Here is a 17,976-nt window from a genome sequence, read left to right on the forward strand (position 1 = left end):
CGTGCAATCTGCCCCTCACTCCTGAAAATATTACCTCATATCACAAGCTTCACAATCCCGGCCAGAAAAGAAGCAAAATAGGTACCCAAAAATATGGTTTGATTTGTGTGCTGAGGAAGAGAGACACCTGTTGTGTGGAGAGAGCATGTGACATTTCAGAGCAATCGGAAGGCGGGAGTAAACATTGTCAAGCAGCCACTGTACTACAGTACGTATTAACAAAGGTCATCTTTACGTGGGTAAAGTATGGTGACATAAGAGACTGACCAAGACTGTACATAGATTATAAAAACCCTTCAAGAGCAGAGCACTACATTACTTCAGTGTGTTTCTGTTTGCTCTCCGGAAATGGCCTTTTTCCGTATACAAGGACTAACACTCTTTTCAGACCTTTGCTGACCTGAACTGTGAGTACTTGCCTCCCTACAAATGTGTACAGAGCAGTTCTTGAGTTAACTGTAGGTTCTTCCGGAAAGTGACCTGGTAACAAAGGATTAAGTTAACTGGCTGAACATGTTTAGTCTACAGCATCTGGCTAATCTGTAGAACAAAGTGGACTGACAGGGCCCAACCAGCAACAGGTCTAGCACTCCTGCTCAGACGTCACTAGTTCACTCTAGAAACCTAACAAGACCTACAGGCAGGTGAACTGGGCTAGGGCTAGCAATATTCAGCTAGGAGTCTCACATTTCACTGTAGCTTGAAGTAGGTTTTTACTGTGAATCACTGTGGAAAAAAATATAAGCAGAAAAAAAGCACAGGTACCTGTGACATGACCTCCAGTGACCAGCTGTCACTCATAGTAATTGGCTGCGTGGGATTGGCTGGAATCTTGCTGTCTTTCTCAGAGGGGCGGAGCAAGGTAGGTCCAAAGACTGTGGCCAGATTGTGGAGAGACATCTTATTGATGCCTTCCTTTTCAGCCACTCTGAAGGGAAGGAAGAGAAAGGCTACGAATGTCAGAAAATCAAATCATGACGTTCTGGATGTACATTGCCCCAGCCTTGTCAATGAATGTAGCACAAATTTTGCATAGTAATTTTAGACTCCTAGCATTATACAGTATTTTGCAGTGCACTCTTCAGCAGGTATCTCCATCGCTGATTTGGGGAAGGCCTGTTTCTAAAGACTAGAGACATCGGTAGTTTAAGATCCACCCTCTGTGATGACACCTTATTAATGGATTATCGTGACTCTACAAACTGTTTCACGGTAATGCACACAGAGATCAATGCCAAGACTGAAGCACAGCTCGTGTATTTAGCAGATTTAAACAGATTTTAAGAATTTTAAGAACATTTCCGAATAGATTTAAGAACCCGTGACATGAAGATTCGGCAGGAGCACTTTACCTCTTTAAGTGGTCCAGTAAGAAGAGGAAAGTGACGAGGTTTGGCTCTGGTAATGACAAGAGCAGGTTTAGCATGCAGCTCTCCTTGGCCACGCTGTCAGACAGGGCTGGAGGAGAGGAAGGATAGAGTGAGATGGGGTCCCGAGCAGAGATGTGACCATCAGCTTGATTTTCCAGTCCTACAGTAAGTGAAAATCCCAAAAATCTGAAAAGTACTCCTGATATTTATCACGTATGCAAAACTCTTAATGAACATCATTAAAACTCTTTAAAGGCACAAAAACAAAGAACTGAACATTTTAATGCTGACCAGTTTAAAAAATGCTGTATCATTGAATCAAGTTGAAAAGTGTGAAAACAGGAAAAACAGCTGGATGAGATCCTTGGATCAGTTACTGTATTAACTACCAAATGAACTACATGGGCTGAATGGCCTCTTCTTGTCTGTAACTTTTCTTTTGGTCTAAGAGTTAATTGCCTATAACTGTATATTTCTGCAATTTCCCTCACGGGATCAATAAAGTATCTATCCATCTATTTAATATTTTACACAAGCTTAATCAAATATGTAATTGTTAAAACTTAAAATGTACACTACAGTGAATATTATCTACTATGAAAAACAATGATTAAATACATATGATTGATATACAGACTGAGGCAGGCAGCAGAGATGGATGAAATATACTATCTAAATATCTAAAATTAAAATAAACAATTTCCAGTTTTTCCTAGATTCTGTGGGTACAACATTGGTTTCTGTCTGTATGCACAACAGCATTGGCAAAGACAAAATTTCAAATAAAAAGCTCAAACTCAAAATATCACATTATATCTAAATGGTCTTACTGTATATATAAGTCTTAGTTGTTGGTGGGAGCTGGGTGGCATAGTGGATAAGCCTCTTGGCTCATGACTGGTGGGTTGCAGGTTCAAGTCCCTACTGCGGATACTGCTGCTGTAGCCTGAGTGAGGTGCTTTACCCCAGCTGCTCCAGTCACCCAGCAGCATATCCTGGGGGTAGGCTCTGTGATGGACTGCTGTCCCATTCCAGAGGGAGTGTTTTTAGTACAGTTATGCCACGGAAACAAGGATACGTTGTGGTCCAGTGAGCCATTGTGGCTTAAATCTGATCTACCAACACTGAACCAGTCAGGTGTCTCTGGCTAACCCCGAGTTTGTCTGTTGCCTTTAGTGACCCGCTGCGGGAGAAATGGACAGGCAGGCCGCAGGGACTCACCGATCCCTCCAGCGAAGTTGGGATACAGCTCGTCAGTGAAGAGAGGCTCGGGGAGCTCCCGGAAATACAGCTTCAGGGTGCCTGCGATGGCGTTCACATCCATCTCGCTCATCATGACGGACACGTCCTTGTTGTCTGCGCACACACAGGGAGGAAGGGCTGAGACCCACAGGGAGTAAAGTGCCCAGTGTGCTGGGGGTGGAATTGTGTCCTGTGCAGCAATCTCTACAGTCCAGTCTCTCCACCACCACCAATGTGCGCATCCACCTGGATGATGGGACGGCAGCCAGAGTGCACCAGAACGCTCCCCACACACCAGCTCTCAATGGGGAGGAGAGCAGAGTAATGAAGCCAATTCATAGATAGGGATTATTAGGAGGCCATGATTATTATGTGCTATTGGGCAATTTGGCCAGGATGCCAGGGTTACAGGGTTACACCCCTACTCTTTTCGAGAAACATCCTGGGATTTTTAATGACCACAGAGAGTTAGGACCTCGGTTTTACATCTCATCCGAAGGACGACACCTTTTTACAGTGTAGTGTCCCCGTCACTATACTGGGGCATTAGGACCCACACAGACTACAGGGTGAGCACCCCCTACTGGCCTCTTCCAGAAGCAACCTTAGTTTTTCCCAGGAGGTCTCCCATCCAGGTACTGACCAGGCTCACTCCTGCTGAGCTTCAGCAGGTTGCCAGTTGTGAGTTGCAGAGTGATATTGCTGTAGGTGGGATGCCTCATGCAGCACTGGACAATCTTCTGCAGAGTCATGGAGCCCAGAAAGAAGAAGACACTACTTACTGGCATCAAAAGCTGCTTTTAAGGCCTGAATGTCCGTGGCCACCCCCGACACCCTGTAGATGCCCACTTCCTCCATGCCTCGTCTCTCAATCTCCTCCACGCACTGCCTCACAATGTACGGCACCTTCGACCTCTCTCGTCTGGGGAGAGGAACAGACACAGCCTCACCACTCCATGCAGGTCTACAAACTCCTCATCCTGTTCCGCATGTGAAAGGCCGGTTTGGACTGCGCCTGGCCCTGGTAAATGCTAGAGCAAAGGAATCAAGCTAACGGTCCACCACCAGAGGTGAACAGACAGTGTGGGGGAAATGACACGAGCACAGCAGTGTTTTTGTGTATTTGTGTGGTGCCTGTGTAAGCTTGTGTTTCAGTCTGAAGATACTCAGGTCAGCTGAAGTTCAGATCATGGTCCTGTTACTCATAAAAAAAAATACTGGTGTGAAAAATACTCAGTCAAAGCCCATTTTGATCATGGAGTGGGCATATTTAAGGAGATTCCCGATCAGCACTGGTGAGTTTACAGAACATGTTTTACAGCGCGTTACAGAATGTTTACAATACATATTGAAGCAGGTTATTAAACACACTTCAGAACAATTACAATTTTATGACTGCAGATGAGCAATTATTAACTCAAACTGTGAGAATCATTCTTGAATGGGTAATAATTTCCAGGGTCTCGTACTCCCTGTGGATGAATTATATAGTACTGTTCTTTTCATGATGATAACCTGAAACAAGGACATGTTAATCTGAATGTACTGGTTACATATCTTTTCGTCTAGCCCACTCGGCAAACTAGCCTTCAGTTCTTCTGGATGAAGCCTCCAGAAGAACTAAATAAACAAACCTTCCACAGGGATCCTTCCTGAACAAAACCTTATTACCTGGTATTAATGTTAATTGAATTCAGCCTCTGCGTCCTTGCTGAGAATGATATAAACCCATGTGTGTTACTGCTATTGAACCAGTGTTTCAGTGAAGCTTTATGGTGCCACTCCATCTGCTAGTGCCTGGAAAGCTATGCTTTACTGCATATTATTATACCACACTCAGAAAATTAAGTGCGTATATACGAGAGGACCTTGAGCACGGAGAAAAACAACAATGCATAAACCTTTCATAAAGGATACCAGCACTGCAGAATTGTATAGTCAAAGCTTACTGTATGACTACAGTCCCATTCCTGAAAGTTTTTTACATCAAAATGTGTCTGCATTTAAAATCAGTTGGCTCTGTCATTGTGTAAGATGTCAATAAAAAATATTCTTCAACAGAAAAGAGAAATAGATATGATTAAGGCATAGTGAAGAGGTTACTACACATTTAGCGATTCTGTGATTAATATTTATAGTGTGCCTTTACGTTCTTATTGGCCATTAACTGGTTACTGAAAAACATGAAAAAATACAAAACAGCTTAAAAAAGTGGGAATTTAGTATTTCTTCTGTCATTAACCCCCAACTAACTCTCAGTGTGTGGTGAGTGACACTGGGATACTAATAGGATAACAGGATGAGAAGCTCAGAAAACCTGCCACACACACCAGTGTGGCTTGAGAAATGTACTGTACCACTGATATGAGTTCAGTGACTGACCAGCCTCAAGAATTAAGCTTTTTAATTTCAATTAAACAACCCATGGTTGTAAATGCTGGTGACTGTATTAGCACACATCTTTGTTTTCTCTTGAGGTCTGAGACAATATTGACCAACTTCCATTTGGGTATAAGGTCACTTTATAACCAACCAATTGTGGCCAGTTACCAAGTTCCTTTATAGAAGTAACACATCAAACGTGGTACTTTGGCACCTGAGCCTCCAAAATGAGCTATTTTGATTCTGGTGTCTGAAGTTTCTTTTGGGTTTTACTTACTTGGTCACTACGGCGATTTTAACTCCAAAGACACCTGTCTGCTTCCGTGAGGGCATTCTCTTCAAGCTAAATTCCCGACTGGTGAACTTCATGGACAGTTTAACTTCAATCTAAACAAAAGATGGTTGTTTTTATAGTCAGAAATAATTTAAACAAACCACTGATTTCAACTTGTTAGTTCCTGAAAATGACCACCTCTCCGTTTAAAAAAAAATCTGAATTGTAACTTTCCAAGTTCTTTTTCTTTAAATATCTCACAGTTTCCAAAATCACAGGCTGTTACTTTGCCTGATTTGGAGCTACAGCCCTCATGCCAGGACGTAAGAGCTGAGACCACCATTCACACAGCCACCCTGCACTTCTCTAAATGACATCATTGCACAGTGAAAACAGCAGATTTTGGCATCATCTGGGGGATGGATGCAGCTCTTGCTGATAATGCTCGAAGCTCACGATTCCTGGCCAGCTCTGTGGCAGGTCAAGGGATTCCGGACCCCTTCAATCCCACCTAAACCTACAGCAGCTGGCTAGGTTTCCATTCAGGAATCCCAATGCAGTCAGCTAATGACATAACCCAGATTCCAGCGATGCCTTGTACTACAGGACTCAAGCTGCCCTCCATATATGGGCTTTCACCTGGTGAGCACGTTAAATGTCAGGTCTGCTCAGGTGACTCACCCCATTCATGGATATCACTGTTCTCTGCCAGTCTTTGCCCTGCAGACTCTGGGGATCCAGCTGAATAAAAGAGGAAGGGAGAGTCACTCATGGAGAACAACTGAAAACCATGCTCTTTTAGAAACCCTCCGTGACATTTGACACAGGCAGCAGTAAAAACTATTAAAAAATCAACATAAAGCATTTCTGCTTTACAGCATCATTTATCTTATTAATAATGTAGGACTCCATGTCAATATTTCTTTTTGAAATAGGGGAAAAACAGGAGGAGCTTTGTAAATACAGTAGAAATCTGCTTTTTATTGACCGCTGCAATGAGATAAAACTGACAAATAGATGAGAGAATGAAATGCGACCCCGGTGGTACAGACTGATTAGAAGAAACTGGCTTTAGTACTGTAAGACAGTAAGTCTCCTTTTGAGCATGTTAAGTAGTTCAAGTAGGGAGCTGCGTCAGCATGCGTAGTCTGCAAAGGAACAAGTAAAGATTTATTCCCTGCTGAGAAGAGAAGAAAAGAAACGCAACACAACGTACGACTCCCGAAGAAGGCTCCACAGCCGAAACGTTGTTTCTTTTCTTTTCAGCATGGAATAAACCTTTACTTGTTCCTTTTGAGCATGGCTGTTATCTGTTTTACCCCTGCACTGGAATGGCAGTTTATATCTTAACCCATCTGATGTGTGATCATCATTCAAGCAGAGCTGTGCATGTGCTTCTTTGTGTTTCATTTTCCTCCTGGTGTAGTGTCAGCCTTGCTGGCTTTTGAATTTCCAGACCACCAGCAAACAAACCCTTATAGAGGTTTGTCTGGAGAGATGAGGTGTGAGTCCTTTTCCATCTCCATTATCTACAGCAAACACCATCTTTCACAGCAAGCGCTCCTCGGCTAGGAATCCATCTGCTTTCCCCTCCATTATTTACATTACACAAATACACAGAGAATGTTGTTTCTGAGGTAGGAATATCACATCGTGTCTCTTTCCCCAAAGTCAGTGGGGCACAACACTGGCTGAGAAAAAACCTTTCCATAGAAACAGCTGCTCACCAAAAATAAAAGTTTTGTTAGTGGCTGCCCCTGCAATATCAATGACAAGACATGAACAGATTCATATAAGAGAATCTGGTACTAACACACCAGTGTAACAGGTACAAGACAGGGTTATAAGAGCATCAACCTGCCAGGTCTCTCAGTAACAAACTCCCTGTGCTCAAGGAGAAGGTCTTGCGGTACAAGGTTAGGTAGGTCTGATGGTCATGTTCACATTGTCTGTGCAGATTAGGTGCTCAGAAGTACATTAGAATCTGGGGTCTGACCACATTCAGTACACGATGATTGTTTTTAATCACTGGAACTGTGGATTTAATCAGAATTGGTCTCAATAAATAATTGAGATGATGTGCAATTTAGTTTGGTTCCACCTGTCTGTATGAAGAATCACTTTCAGTTTTGTGTGCTTTTAATATTAGTCCATCAAGAGGAGGTGTATACAAGTTAATGAATATAAAGAAATACAGTACAAAAAAACAATGAGAGCCAGGAGAAATGAGAGTCAGGAGAAAGCTCTTCTCTTGGTGCAGTCTCCACCATCCCTTTTCAACCTGCCACTCTCTGGCACTGCGAAGTGCAGGTGAATGGGCTGGATGTACAGTAGCAATGAGCTTAGGCTACTGATCCCTCTGCCCCAGTTAGCTGCCCAGATTAACCCAGAATCCCTTCAGCAAGGGCTGTGGGAGCCCAGGCCTCAATTACACTCGCTCAAATTGCAATTAAATGTGTTTCTCACTGGGAAATAAAAAAGAATCCTGATGAACGAGAATTCATGTAGGTTATCTGTATAATCATACTTGTCATAAGTCCCATGAAAGAGAATTCAAATATTTGCTCAAGCATTTAACCACTAGACTTGCAGCTGTTCACTGCAGCCGACAAAAACATTATCTCGGAAATCTTTTAGTATGTACAACCTTGTTAAAACCTTCAGGACTGGAATTTTTCAAAGGAAAATGCAGCACTGATTGCCTTACAGTCTTTTTACATTAAGACTATAATTCAGTGATCTGTCACTTGATTTAAAGAATGATGTTATGCACTTTATTCACCCTTGCCAGCTTATTTTATCCTAACACAAAGGCAACAAGGTCTGATGCTGTTAGGATAATACTGGCAGTACTGCTTCTTATTACCATGACACAAGCAGCACTCTGACAATGGATGGATGGTGCAAAAGCTCAGCCATCTATTCTGTAACATGAAGTCATGAATTAGGTGAAAAGAGAGGCCTGAAGTGAACCCCCAAGGCATTTGTGTCCCCATTCATTCATCCACCTCCCATGCACCCTTTTCCTCTAACTCAGGGTTGTGGGTCTCAGGGTCTCAGCAAGCAACGGGCACAAGGCAGGGTACACCCAGGATGGGAAGCCGGTCCACTGCAGGGCACACGGTCACAAACAAGCACACACTCACCCCAGAAACTTATTAAAGTACCAGCAGACGTTTGGACTGTGGGAGGAACCTGGAGCACCCAGAGGAAACCCATGCAAACATGGAGAGAACATACTGACAAACTCCACGCAGACAGAACCCCAGGTCTGGAAACGAACCCAGGGAGCCACACACCACCACAGTGCCAAAGCTGTTCCCATCCGATAATATAATTATATCAGTTGCCAACCTTCAGCCACTTTGCTTTCACTACTCAGCAATATGGAAATCACTCAACACTGCTGCAGTGTAGTATTTCCTGCAGAATAATGCTTTTTTCCCCACAACATTTATACCAAAACACAGCCAGGTGGGAAATTCAGTACTTGTAAAGACTGTTCTGTGTCTACACACAGACAGCAGTGTGATTTACACACTATGAAGAGTTTTATCATCTACACCACTGTTCCCCTGCTCAGGTACCGGGTACAGCATATACTACATACTTTAGGTTTTAGATCCACTTTGCAGTTAAACAGTTCATGTGAAATTCTTTGCTGCACTCATTGATTATACTCATCACGCAGAAGCCCTCTGAGAGCAGGATGAGTAAAGACACAAACCGATTTACCTTCTGTCTGAGCAGTCTACTGCGCACACGACCCCACAGAGTGGCCCCTGCGTGGGGCTGTTTCTTCACCGCGCCGGCCTCCTCGCCCTCGACCATGCAACTGCCCCGGAACTGAGAACAGGTCTCCTCTAGGGAGCTGTCGGTTAGCCGCACTCCTGTCATCCTCTATGGGCACGATTCTTTATACCCGCAGCGAAGCCCAGCAAAAAGAATCACCACAACAAAGGAGTGGCTCTCTCCAAACCAAGATCGCTCTCCCGTAATTTTCTTTTTATTCCAGCATTGGAGCCTTTCTTCCCTGATGGACAAGCAGCTGAGGAGGAGTGGACGGACCCACTAGCTTCCCTCTTTTCACTGGTCTTCTATGAGAGCTGGACTCCTCTCGCTCACACTGTAGAGACACAGGGGTCTCCAGCTTGGGCAGCGAAACACCACACGCTCGCCGGCAAGCGTCATCCCTGAGAGCCGGCCTGAACAGACACGGACACAGCTTTTGTCCCAGGATCCAGATGGGAGCCACGGATTAACGCCCGTCCCCTTTAAATCCCAGGAACCTTCCAGCTCCCTGAGCACGAGCAGCTGCTGGGAGGCCCAATCAAGAGAAACCCAGCCGCAGCGCCGATTCAGGGACTTCCTCTTCTTCCCCAGACGCTGGGGTCTTCCCAACGGAAAAGCAACATTCCCTGCTTGCTGCCTCGGCTAGCTCCTCTCCCTCTCTCCTCGCCTCTTCTCTCCTAATCCCCAGCCCGCCCGCATGAGCTCAGAGCGGCGATGCTCCTCTCCCCACGAGCTCCACACAGCCGAGCACACTGACCAGAGCAGTGCTGTTTCCCTGGGATAATTAACACCACAGTAATCCCTTCATCAAGGCTCAGAGAGCTGTGGTGGCAGCAGTCAGGTTTCACAACCTGGTCTGAGCCGCTAAACCAAAACTATAACCAACGATCAATGTTCCTGCAATGTATTACAAAGGACGTCAGGACAAACGAAGTAGAACATTTACATACTGTACATGTTCATAAACTCAAGGAAGATTTCGAATTCAGAGATTTCAATCAAAGGCAGTTATGAAACCACATAAATACTTAACAAATATTTAACATAGTTCACATGCAACAGTTCTTTTATTCAGAAAGTAATATTTATTAATGTTCCTTAATGTATTATGTGTTCATATAACTGTGACATTAATTATTCAGTTCTGCTTGGTTTCAGACAAGGTTATTTAATTTAACTGTACCACTCTACCACACTTCATGTTGCTCATAATGCTGTTTTTGAATGGAAACTGGGAAGTATTAAGAAATGTAATGATCTGATATTTGTTCTTTGAATTCAAAGCGATGCAGGGTTCCAACCAAATATATTGGGGAAACAAATGTTTTTCTTCTCTCAACTGGAGAAATACAGTTAATATAAAACAGTAAAGTACAAGCAAAGAATGTAGCACAGCTCTCCCTTCACTCAATAAATCACTACAACTCTAAAAGAACTGTACTCTCCAAACAGTTTGGAGAACGCACCACAAATTCCAGCTGCTGAGTATTGATTAAGCCCTTTTTTTAATAATGATTCTAACAGCATCAGGATTAGTTTGGTTAAAGCTCAAATTCTACTCTAATACAGTCTTTCTGATACCACTCATTGAAATGTTGATTTAATGCTACGATAGCTATAATGTTGTGTTCTTTAGTTATGAACAGAGCACAACAATACAAGACAGAAGAAAAGCCACACACAAAAAAAACAGGCACACACAAGTGGCGTTTTAAATTTTTTTATCCTTCATTCATATTTAAAAACTTTAATAATCTGCAGTTACTACTCTAAAGCTTTAGAGTGCTGGCAAACAGGCGACAGATCCAGGAATCACTATAGCAACAAGCTCTGAGGCCTGTTAATACCCACACTGACATCTGGGCCAAGACCATGTGCTACACAACAGTGCCATGCCCTGTCTCCAGGCCATGTGACCAGCCAAGTCAGGGTCTCTCATTCATAGGCTAGACTCCTTTCAATTGCTGTTTTACTTGTGCTATCACTGTACCCCATAATCCCTCAGACTTTATCATTCCCATGACAAATGCCTGCTAAAGTGACACAGAGACGTGCCAGAAAAGGGTTCTTCCCTTTTTGTTTTCCACACGGCATGAAATGAATTACCAGACGAGAGACTTCACCCCTCACAGCACTTCTTTTGCATCAGTTGGATGGACTGTTACGACCACAATTATAAAACCATATAACATTGTTTTATTATATATAATTTATAATTATGAAATGCAGTAATCATAGCAGAGCAGCGTAATATGATGTAACAGAGTTTTGTTTACAATAAATCTTCCCGATATCATCCTGTTGCCTGATATCATGATGACTGGCTCATAAAAAAGTTGGGTTAAGACTGCCCCCTTTCACAACGCATACTAGATACATTATATTACTATATACATTAACTGCCTTCAGGTATAAGGAATGTGTATCCGCACATGCCTCCGAGTAAAAAGAGCTCTGTTGTGAGGAAGATGCTGGCAGACGGCCTGACTAGGACTTTGTATAGTTAAAGAACTCCCAAGGGACAGAAGCTGACAAGTCTAGTACTGGCACACTCGAGCTTCAAAGGCGATGAGAATCACTGCTACACGAGCCCATCCCCGCTACATGTCACATTTCTTTCCCCCCCTCGGGCTGCAGTACAAAATAACTGCTACGGAGAAAGGGACAGTTCCGGTTCCTGTGCGGACCGCTGATCAAAGGCCTCCTCAGCACTCATCTCCAACCTGCTTGTCCATAAATCTGCAGCCGTTACTGAATAAAAGAACCTGCTGTCACTTCGGTTCTACACAAGAACTGAACGAGTGACACCTTGTCTGGGGAGAACATTATATTATGTCTGGTCCTGAAAAAAGAAGGGAACTACCTCATATTGCATTGCTCGCATAAGCACACATGAACAGACAGCAAATCTCCCGCCTCTGTGCCTGGGTTCAGCACTGGTTTCAATAGATGCTGTGCTGCAGTCACCTTGCTTAGACAGCAATAACATGCAACGTCATTTTCAGACCAGTCTTAATGATTCAACTAAACGACCATTTGTTTTCACCAAGATAGTAATTAACAACACCCCTAAAAAAAGACCATTCAGGGATAAAAACTGAGTCATTGTAGAAGAGCTTTGTTCTGAGATCTGAACATGAATCTCTCCTTTATCTTTGCTGCTCTAAGAGATGATGTAAGAAGTTTCAGATCAGGGATTGTTTCAATGGTCTAGCCTAAGACATGATGTGGGTTGTTTTATGATTTAAATCTGACTCATACCATACAGTACCTCATACCACAGAACCACTTCCTGCTAAAGCACACTGTGAACATGTTTTGCCTGAAGCCTATTATGTTTCCTTGGTTCGGTTGCTTGTGTGACTGAGATTTGACTGAAAGAAGCCACTTCATCTTCAGGCTTGTTTCTGTTCGTCCTTACCTGAATTTGGCCTTTGCCCATGATTCGGTCTGTGTTTTCACCATCTTCTTTGTTGAGCTTGGTTTTGTTGTAACACTTCTCATAGCAGAGTAACCTCAACGTCTGGGATCCCTCCAGCTCAATCTCAAATTCCTTAAGGGAAACACGAGCAGAACCAGAATGTCAGGAAATTCACAGCAAAACACCTCTAATGTACTGTAACACAGACGGAGAATGTTAGGCCAGGTACAAGGAAACAAAGGTAAAGTTTCAGACAGAAATATGCAAATAATAAGTAACTGCAATGACTGTGGGAAATCACAGCATAGTGACTGCAAGACTATGCAAAGGCAAGGAGAGGTGTAACCATGCTGAAATCATTTCACAATTCTCTGTGCAGCAGAGCCGATTTCTGCTCCTCAGGCCTGTTATTGCTCACCTCATTCCAGTTAGGTTCTGTTGTATCCCTGTATACTCGCGTCTTCGCTTTATTCACAAAATAGCCGAAGGAGTCAACTTCCAATGTACAGTAGAGGTCTGGGTAATGGAACAAACAGGACAGAGGCTGAGGGTTATCAACACAGCTCGTACCGTACAAGGGCTGACGTTTGGTCTATTCGCTGCGTAGCCCTTCCAACCGCTTGTTAAAGATTTGTGGTGTTCTAAAGCAAAATGTAAAAATAACCATTATAATAATGTTCCCTTTGTGGGATTAGGCGGACCAGACAGGCAAATGAATTGCAAAACTAATGCTTCTTTACTCACAGATAATAACACGTGCTCTGTTATTAGTTATTTGTCTAACAAAAAAAAAAGGCTGCAATAGTCTTCCAGCTCCTGAAGCTTTGGGTTCCTTAAATGTGGGCTTAACTGTAGAAACTAAAATGGTGGAAAGGTTCCAAGACCGCACCGGACATGTGTGTGTTCTGCGGAAACCCACGTTGCCCAACGCTGTAATAAAGTACAAGGCCATACACTGGAACATTACAAGTGTGCCGCTATAATCCCAGGGCAGACAGCTGTTTCCACAAACCAGCAGTTAAATCACAGCTGTCGGCCTGCTGAGCTCCTGTGTGAACCAGGGACCTGGAGGACAGTAGAATAACGTACTAGCTGACAGCAGGAGATCATTCGATTTTTTTATATGACATGATATTACAACAGGTGCCTGTTAACTAGGTATGGGGATATACAGTTTTGGACCCAAGGACCCAGAAGAGGAAGTGGAAATTAAAAATGCAGTTTGGCTCAGAAACAGGAGGTACTCCTGTACACAAAATCCCTTGGGCTTCTTGGGTCAAGCAAGGCCATGCTACTGTGACACACCTCCTGGGATCCATCAAGAGCTGAGTGAGACCTTCAGGTGAATGAATTTCTACCATTCGGGAAGAAAAAATGTTTTTTTATGATTCACAAACAGGCAAGGTGAAACCTTTCTTACAAATATGTCTCTATACCACTGTAGCAAATACAACGCATATTTAAATATTAAAAATGTAATCATGCAGAATGGTGGTCTGAAGGGAGCCAAGATCTTCCAAAGAGGGGGAAGCTACTTACTTAAGCTCTGCTTGAGCCCTGAGGCGGAGTGGACGATTACATTCAAAAACCCATAGAGTCCAGGAGATTCGTCATCTAACCAAAGAAAGAGAGACTCTGAATGCAGATCAGGACTGTACCGCTATACAACAAATCAAGACACTAGCCAACGGTATTTCAGAGTGGAGTATAAACAAATTGCTGGCTGAATGCTCTTCGCTTTGAAGAATTCCTAATAAAAACCTACAGCTAATGCATTATGTAGAGTTGGTATCAGAAGAACAACAGATGTTGACACCAACCCCGTTCTTTATAATTAGCTTTTAAAGTTTGTGATAAAGGACTTTACATTTTGCTTTCCTGTATCATCTTAAAGATGAACTATTATATTATTATTATAGTACTATTATAATCATTGTGTCAAAAATCTAAATTTGTGAATCTTTTCTTTATTTTACTAAAATAATTTTTTCCCCCGTTAAGACTCTGGGCCATGAGGTCTGTTACCTTGCAACCAGATGGTGAAGGAGAAGAGCAACACCAAATCACATACAAGCATGACTTATGATTTGGTAATAACATATATACTGTGACATCTGTCACAGTGAGTGTATGCACAGTTAATGGGGAGTTCTGTTAAACAAAGCAAAAGATACAAAAAATATACAAGATCTGGACTCTTGTACACATCCAGAAAGCCATCTAGTTTTGTGTGCGGTACTTTGTGTGCGTGTCCATCTGTGAGTTTCTGTCCACCGTAACAATAATGGACGACTGCAGAGACCCAGTCACGTCTCGGTGTCTCTCCTTAAGGGCAATGAAATGCAACAACCTGACTCAGCAAAAGCCTGAAGGCTGTTGCTTTTAAATGGGCCCGCTCGAGATTCCCAGAGCACAGGGGGAGATGCTCCTACCTTCTTTGTTTATCGTCAGTGGGACGTTGTGCACCGTCTGCAACTTCACGCACGAATTCGTCAGCATCTGCAGCTCCACCGAGGTCAAGGAAAAACTCTTGAAACCTGCTTTGGCATTGGCAAAGACAAAATGCGTGTGAGGAGCCACTGTACTTCACTCTTCCTACATATAATCTGCAGAACCCAAAAGGATTAAAACTTGCATCCTCACAGTGGGTGTTGTCCAATTTTCCCACAATGCCTCCACATCCTTGCTAGAAATGACACTTTTGTTTTGGTATCTACAGTATGTCTGCACAGTGTGTTTGTGGCTGCTTCACATTGTGCTTGGTGTTATACAAGCAGCACATCGTCTTCATCAAGGCTGCTTGTGCTAATGTGGCTGAATTCTATTTACAAAGGCAGTAAAATAAAGTGCAGCAGCAATGTTGTCTGTTAATCAAATTGGCTTGAAAAGCTTTTAAAAACTATACATACCAAGATAGAATATATTCAAAACAGACGTTTTTAAAAAATGACATAGCTCAGAGTGTGCTCTGAGCTCATAAAAAAGTATGCTCCAGGAATCTTAAATTCTGTGGAATAAACCCTTTTTAAATTAGATAGTTGATCTGGATGATCATATAGCACTTTCACAATATTTTCACATTACTTTTTAAACATTCATATTGCATTTAATATCCTTTAATATACGTTCCTGAGCCGTAACATGTTTTCTTTGTGATTGAAAGTTGAACCATATTTACGACAGTATGTGCTGTAACATAACATACTATAACAATACAGCACAGTACTGAATACAGCCATTCAGGACAGATATTTTCCACAGTACAGTTTTATAAGAGACACCTACATTTCTTTTGTTGCTCCCGGATGATTTCTCTCCATTCTGCGCGTTCATAGTCAGAAGAGATCAAGAACATGTAGCTCTAAAGATGAAAAATAAAAGGGACTCGTTCACTTTCACAAGCCCCTTCAAGTCAGAATCAGATCTCACTTGGACCGATACATGTCTGATCGGCTCCTACTGTTCAATCGTAAAAATGCATTGATTGTCTTTTTATTGTTAATTACATAAAACACAGTTGTTGTAGTAAGGGGGGGATTCTTAACTGATGTAAAACAATAAAACTATAATCCATCCCCCATTCATCTAGGCCAAAATGCACCACGAGGAAGAGAGAATTCATATTTCATTTAACCTTTCAGTATTCCCATGCGTCACAGAGCTCCAGAGGCTGGAATGATGCCCATTCCACCTGGAATGATGCCCACTTAAACATTCTGTAAGAACTTTGTAACTATAGACAAGAGATACCTGGTTCAGGGCTTGAACTGAACGTAAACAAAGGTATGAAAAACATACTTGTTAGAACTTCCAACAGGACTACCTGCTGGTAACTGGAGCCGCACAGCTTTGTCCAGGTCCACCTTGTGTCCGACAGAGGACTGATGAACACGAAGGTGTGTGTGATGCCTGTCTGAACAAAAAAAACTCACCTTGCCGTTCCTGTTGTGTACTCTGAAGGCCATGTTGGGTGACATGAGCAGCAGCAGAGATTCCTGTTCTGAGAGCTTCTTTTTCAACCTCTCAATCACCTTTATCCCTTTGTTAGCCCTCTGTGGATGAGAGAACAAATCGGGATGCAGTGAGCTGTGCACCAGTTCTCGGCGTCTTTCACATTGCTTTGATGTACTGATCCTGTAAATGCTATCTGCTGGAGGTCCTTGCATCGCAACCCAATCTCTCTCTTGCGGGAATCGAGCCTGGTTACAGATATTGTGGAAAGGGCGACTTATTTTTTCCTTCAGGGATGAAATCATATACCTGCCAGCACAAGGACAATAGGTGGCACAGGCTACTTTCATTTGTGTTTTGACTGATTCTTTATCTGATGTGTATAGGCATTTTTAAAGAAGACCTCTCAGGATTAGAAGGTTTTGTCTTAGAGAATACAGCAGCCTTATAATATGACCTTAAGTTAGGAAATTTGAAACATTCCTATTGCTTAGAAATATTCCAACAAAAGAGGGGAAACTCCACACAATAACCTATTTTATGGTAAATCCTGTTAAACTATACTAATAGTTTGCAGTAAGACATGAGGACATGCAAAAAAGATACTTATTCCAAGTCCTGGAAGACCAGAATCTCTTTGATTTACACCTCAGTTCAGATAGTAATGACAAAATTGAATTAATTATTGATTCACTGGTCTAATTTACCACTCTTTCCAGGACTAAGGAGGTTTTTCAATTTCCAGTAAATTCTGCCAAGTCTGTAGCCTCTGAATAGCTGCCGTTAACTTTGCCAGCTCGCAGGAGTCAGGTGTCTGCTCGTGGCGAAATGTTCAGGAACATAGAGTACCTTTTCCCGCTGGATTTCATTCTTGATCTGGGAGATCTTGATCTTCATTGCATCGATCTCCTCGTCCGGGAGCTGGGGGATGGGCGAGGAATCGGACTCATCTATGGTCTGGAAGGTCAGGTCAGCCAAGGGGATGTACCACTTGCAGTCGTACTGCTGGCTCTTCCTGGAGAACAAGTGCCGAAATGGAAAAGCCCGGCATTACTGGAGAGGTTTTAGGTGCTTTTACACAATAGCGTTAAACCAAAGGAACACTTAAGTTGTTCCTTAATTGGGAAACACAACTTAATTGTTTTAATGAATGAAAAGGATTTTAAGAATCACTTATTTCCACCTATCTGGCAGTGCTATTACCCAGATTCATGAAGGTACATTGAATCCTTCAAATGTAGTTCTCTGATTTAAGACGCATCTCCAAAGAGTATTTTTTTTTCCATAAAACCAATAAGCGAAATTAGTCACAGACAGGGTTAATTTTACTTGTCTTAGCTACCTTCTGCATTTTTAATATACTGATCTTTAATGACAAGCATTAAAACATGGGCTCATACACATCAATTGCTGCTCATCATCACTGCCTCAGGTAAACACTGAAATCTGCATTTTTTAATTAAATCCTTTGGCTAACTGCATCACTGAATTAAACAAGGAGAAACAGTTGCAAAATGAACGACAGGATGATTTGGACTATGCTT

The 17,976-nt window shown here is 42.6% G+C and overlaps 1 protein-coding gene across 4 annotated transcripts in view; it reads right to left on the minus strand.

The window, feature by feature from the left end:
• Positions 1 to 17,976, minus strand: part of LOC148819176 (breakpoint cluster region protein-like) — a 117,397-nt gene that overhangs the window by 5,657 nt on the left and 93,764 nt on the right. Inside the window, exons 10-22 of one of the 4 annotated variants that reach the window (XM_088935928.1) lie at positions 17,282 to 17,447; positions 16,414 to 16,533; positions 15,767 to 15,842; positions 14,914 to 15,018; positions 14,021 to 14,095; positions 12,900 to 12,997; positions 12,482 to 12,613; positions 5,950 to 6,009; positions 5,272 to 5,381; positions 3,395 to 3,534; positions 2,592 to 2,726; positions 1,353 to 1,458; positions 766 to 928 (exon numbers count right to left, since the gene is read on the minus strand). In XM_088935928.1, the coding sequence (XP_088792054.1) occupies positions 766 to 928; positions 1,353 to 1,458; positions 2,592 to 2,726; positions 3,395 to 3,534; positions 5,272 to 5,381; positions 5,950 to 6,009; positions 12,482 to 12,613; positions 12,900 to 12,997; positions 14,021 to 14,095; positions 14,914 to 15,018; positions 15,767 to 15,842; positions 16,414 to 16,533; positions 17,282 to 17,447 (1,486 nt within the window). Of the gene's footprint in view, positions 1 to 765; positions 929 to 1,352; positions 1,531 to 2,591; positions 2,727 to 3,394; positions 3,535 to 5,271; positions 5,382 to 5,949; positions 6,010 to 12,481; positions 12,614 to 12,899; positions 12,998 to 14,020; positions 14,096 to 14,913; positions 15,022 to 15,766; positions 15,843 to 16,413; positions 16,534 to 17,281; positions 17,448 to 17,976 lie in introns of all 4 variants that reach the window. The other 3 variants (XM_088935926.1, XM_088935927.1, XM_088935925.1) reach the window with 3 other exon arrangements.

This window comes from Atractosteus spatula, chromosome 17, assembly GCF_055471065.1.
Source record: "Atractosteus spatula isolate fAtrSpa1 chromosome 17, fAtrSpa1.hap1, whole genome shotgun sequence".
Classification (NCBI taxonomy): Eukaryota; Metazoa; Chordata; class Actinopteri; order Semionotiformes; family Lepisosteidae; genus Atractosteus; species Atractosteus spatula.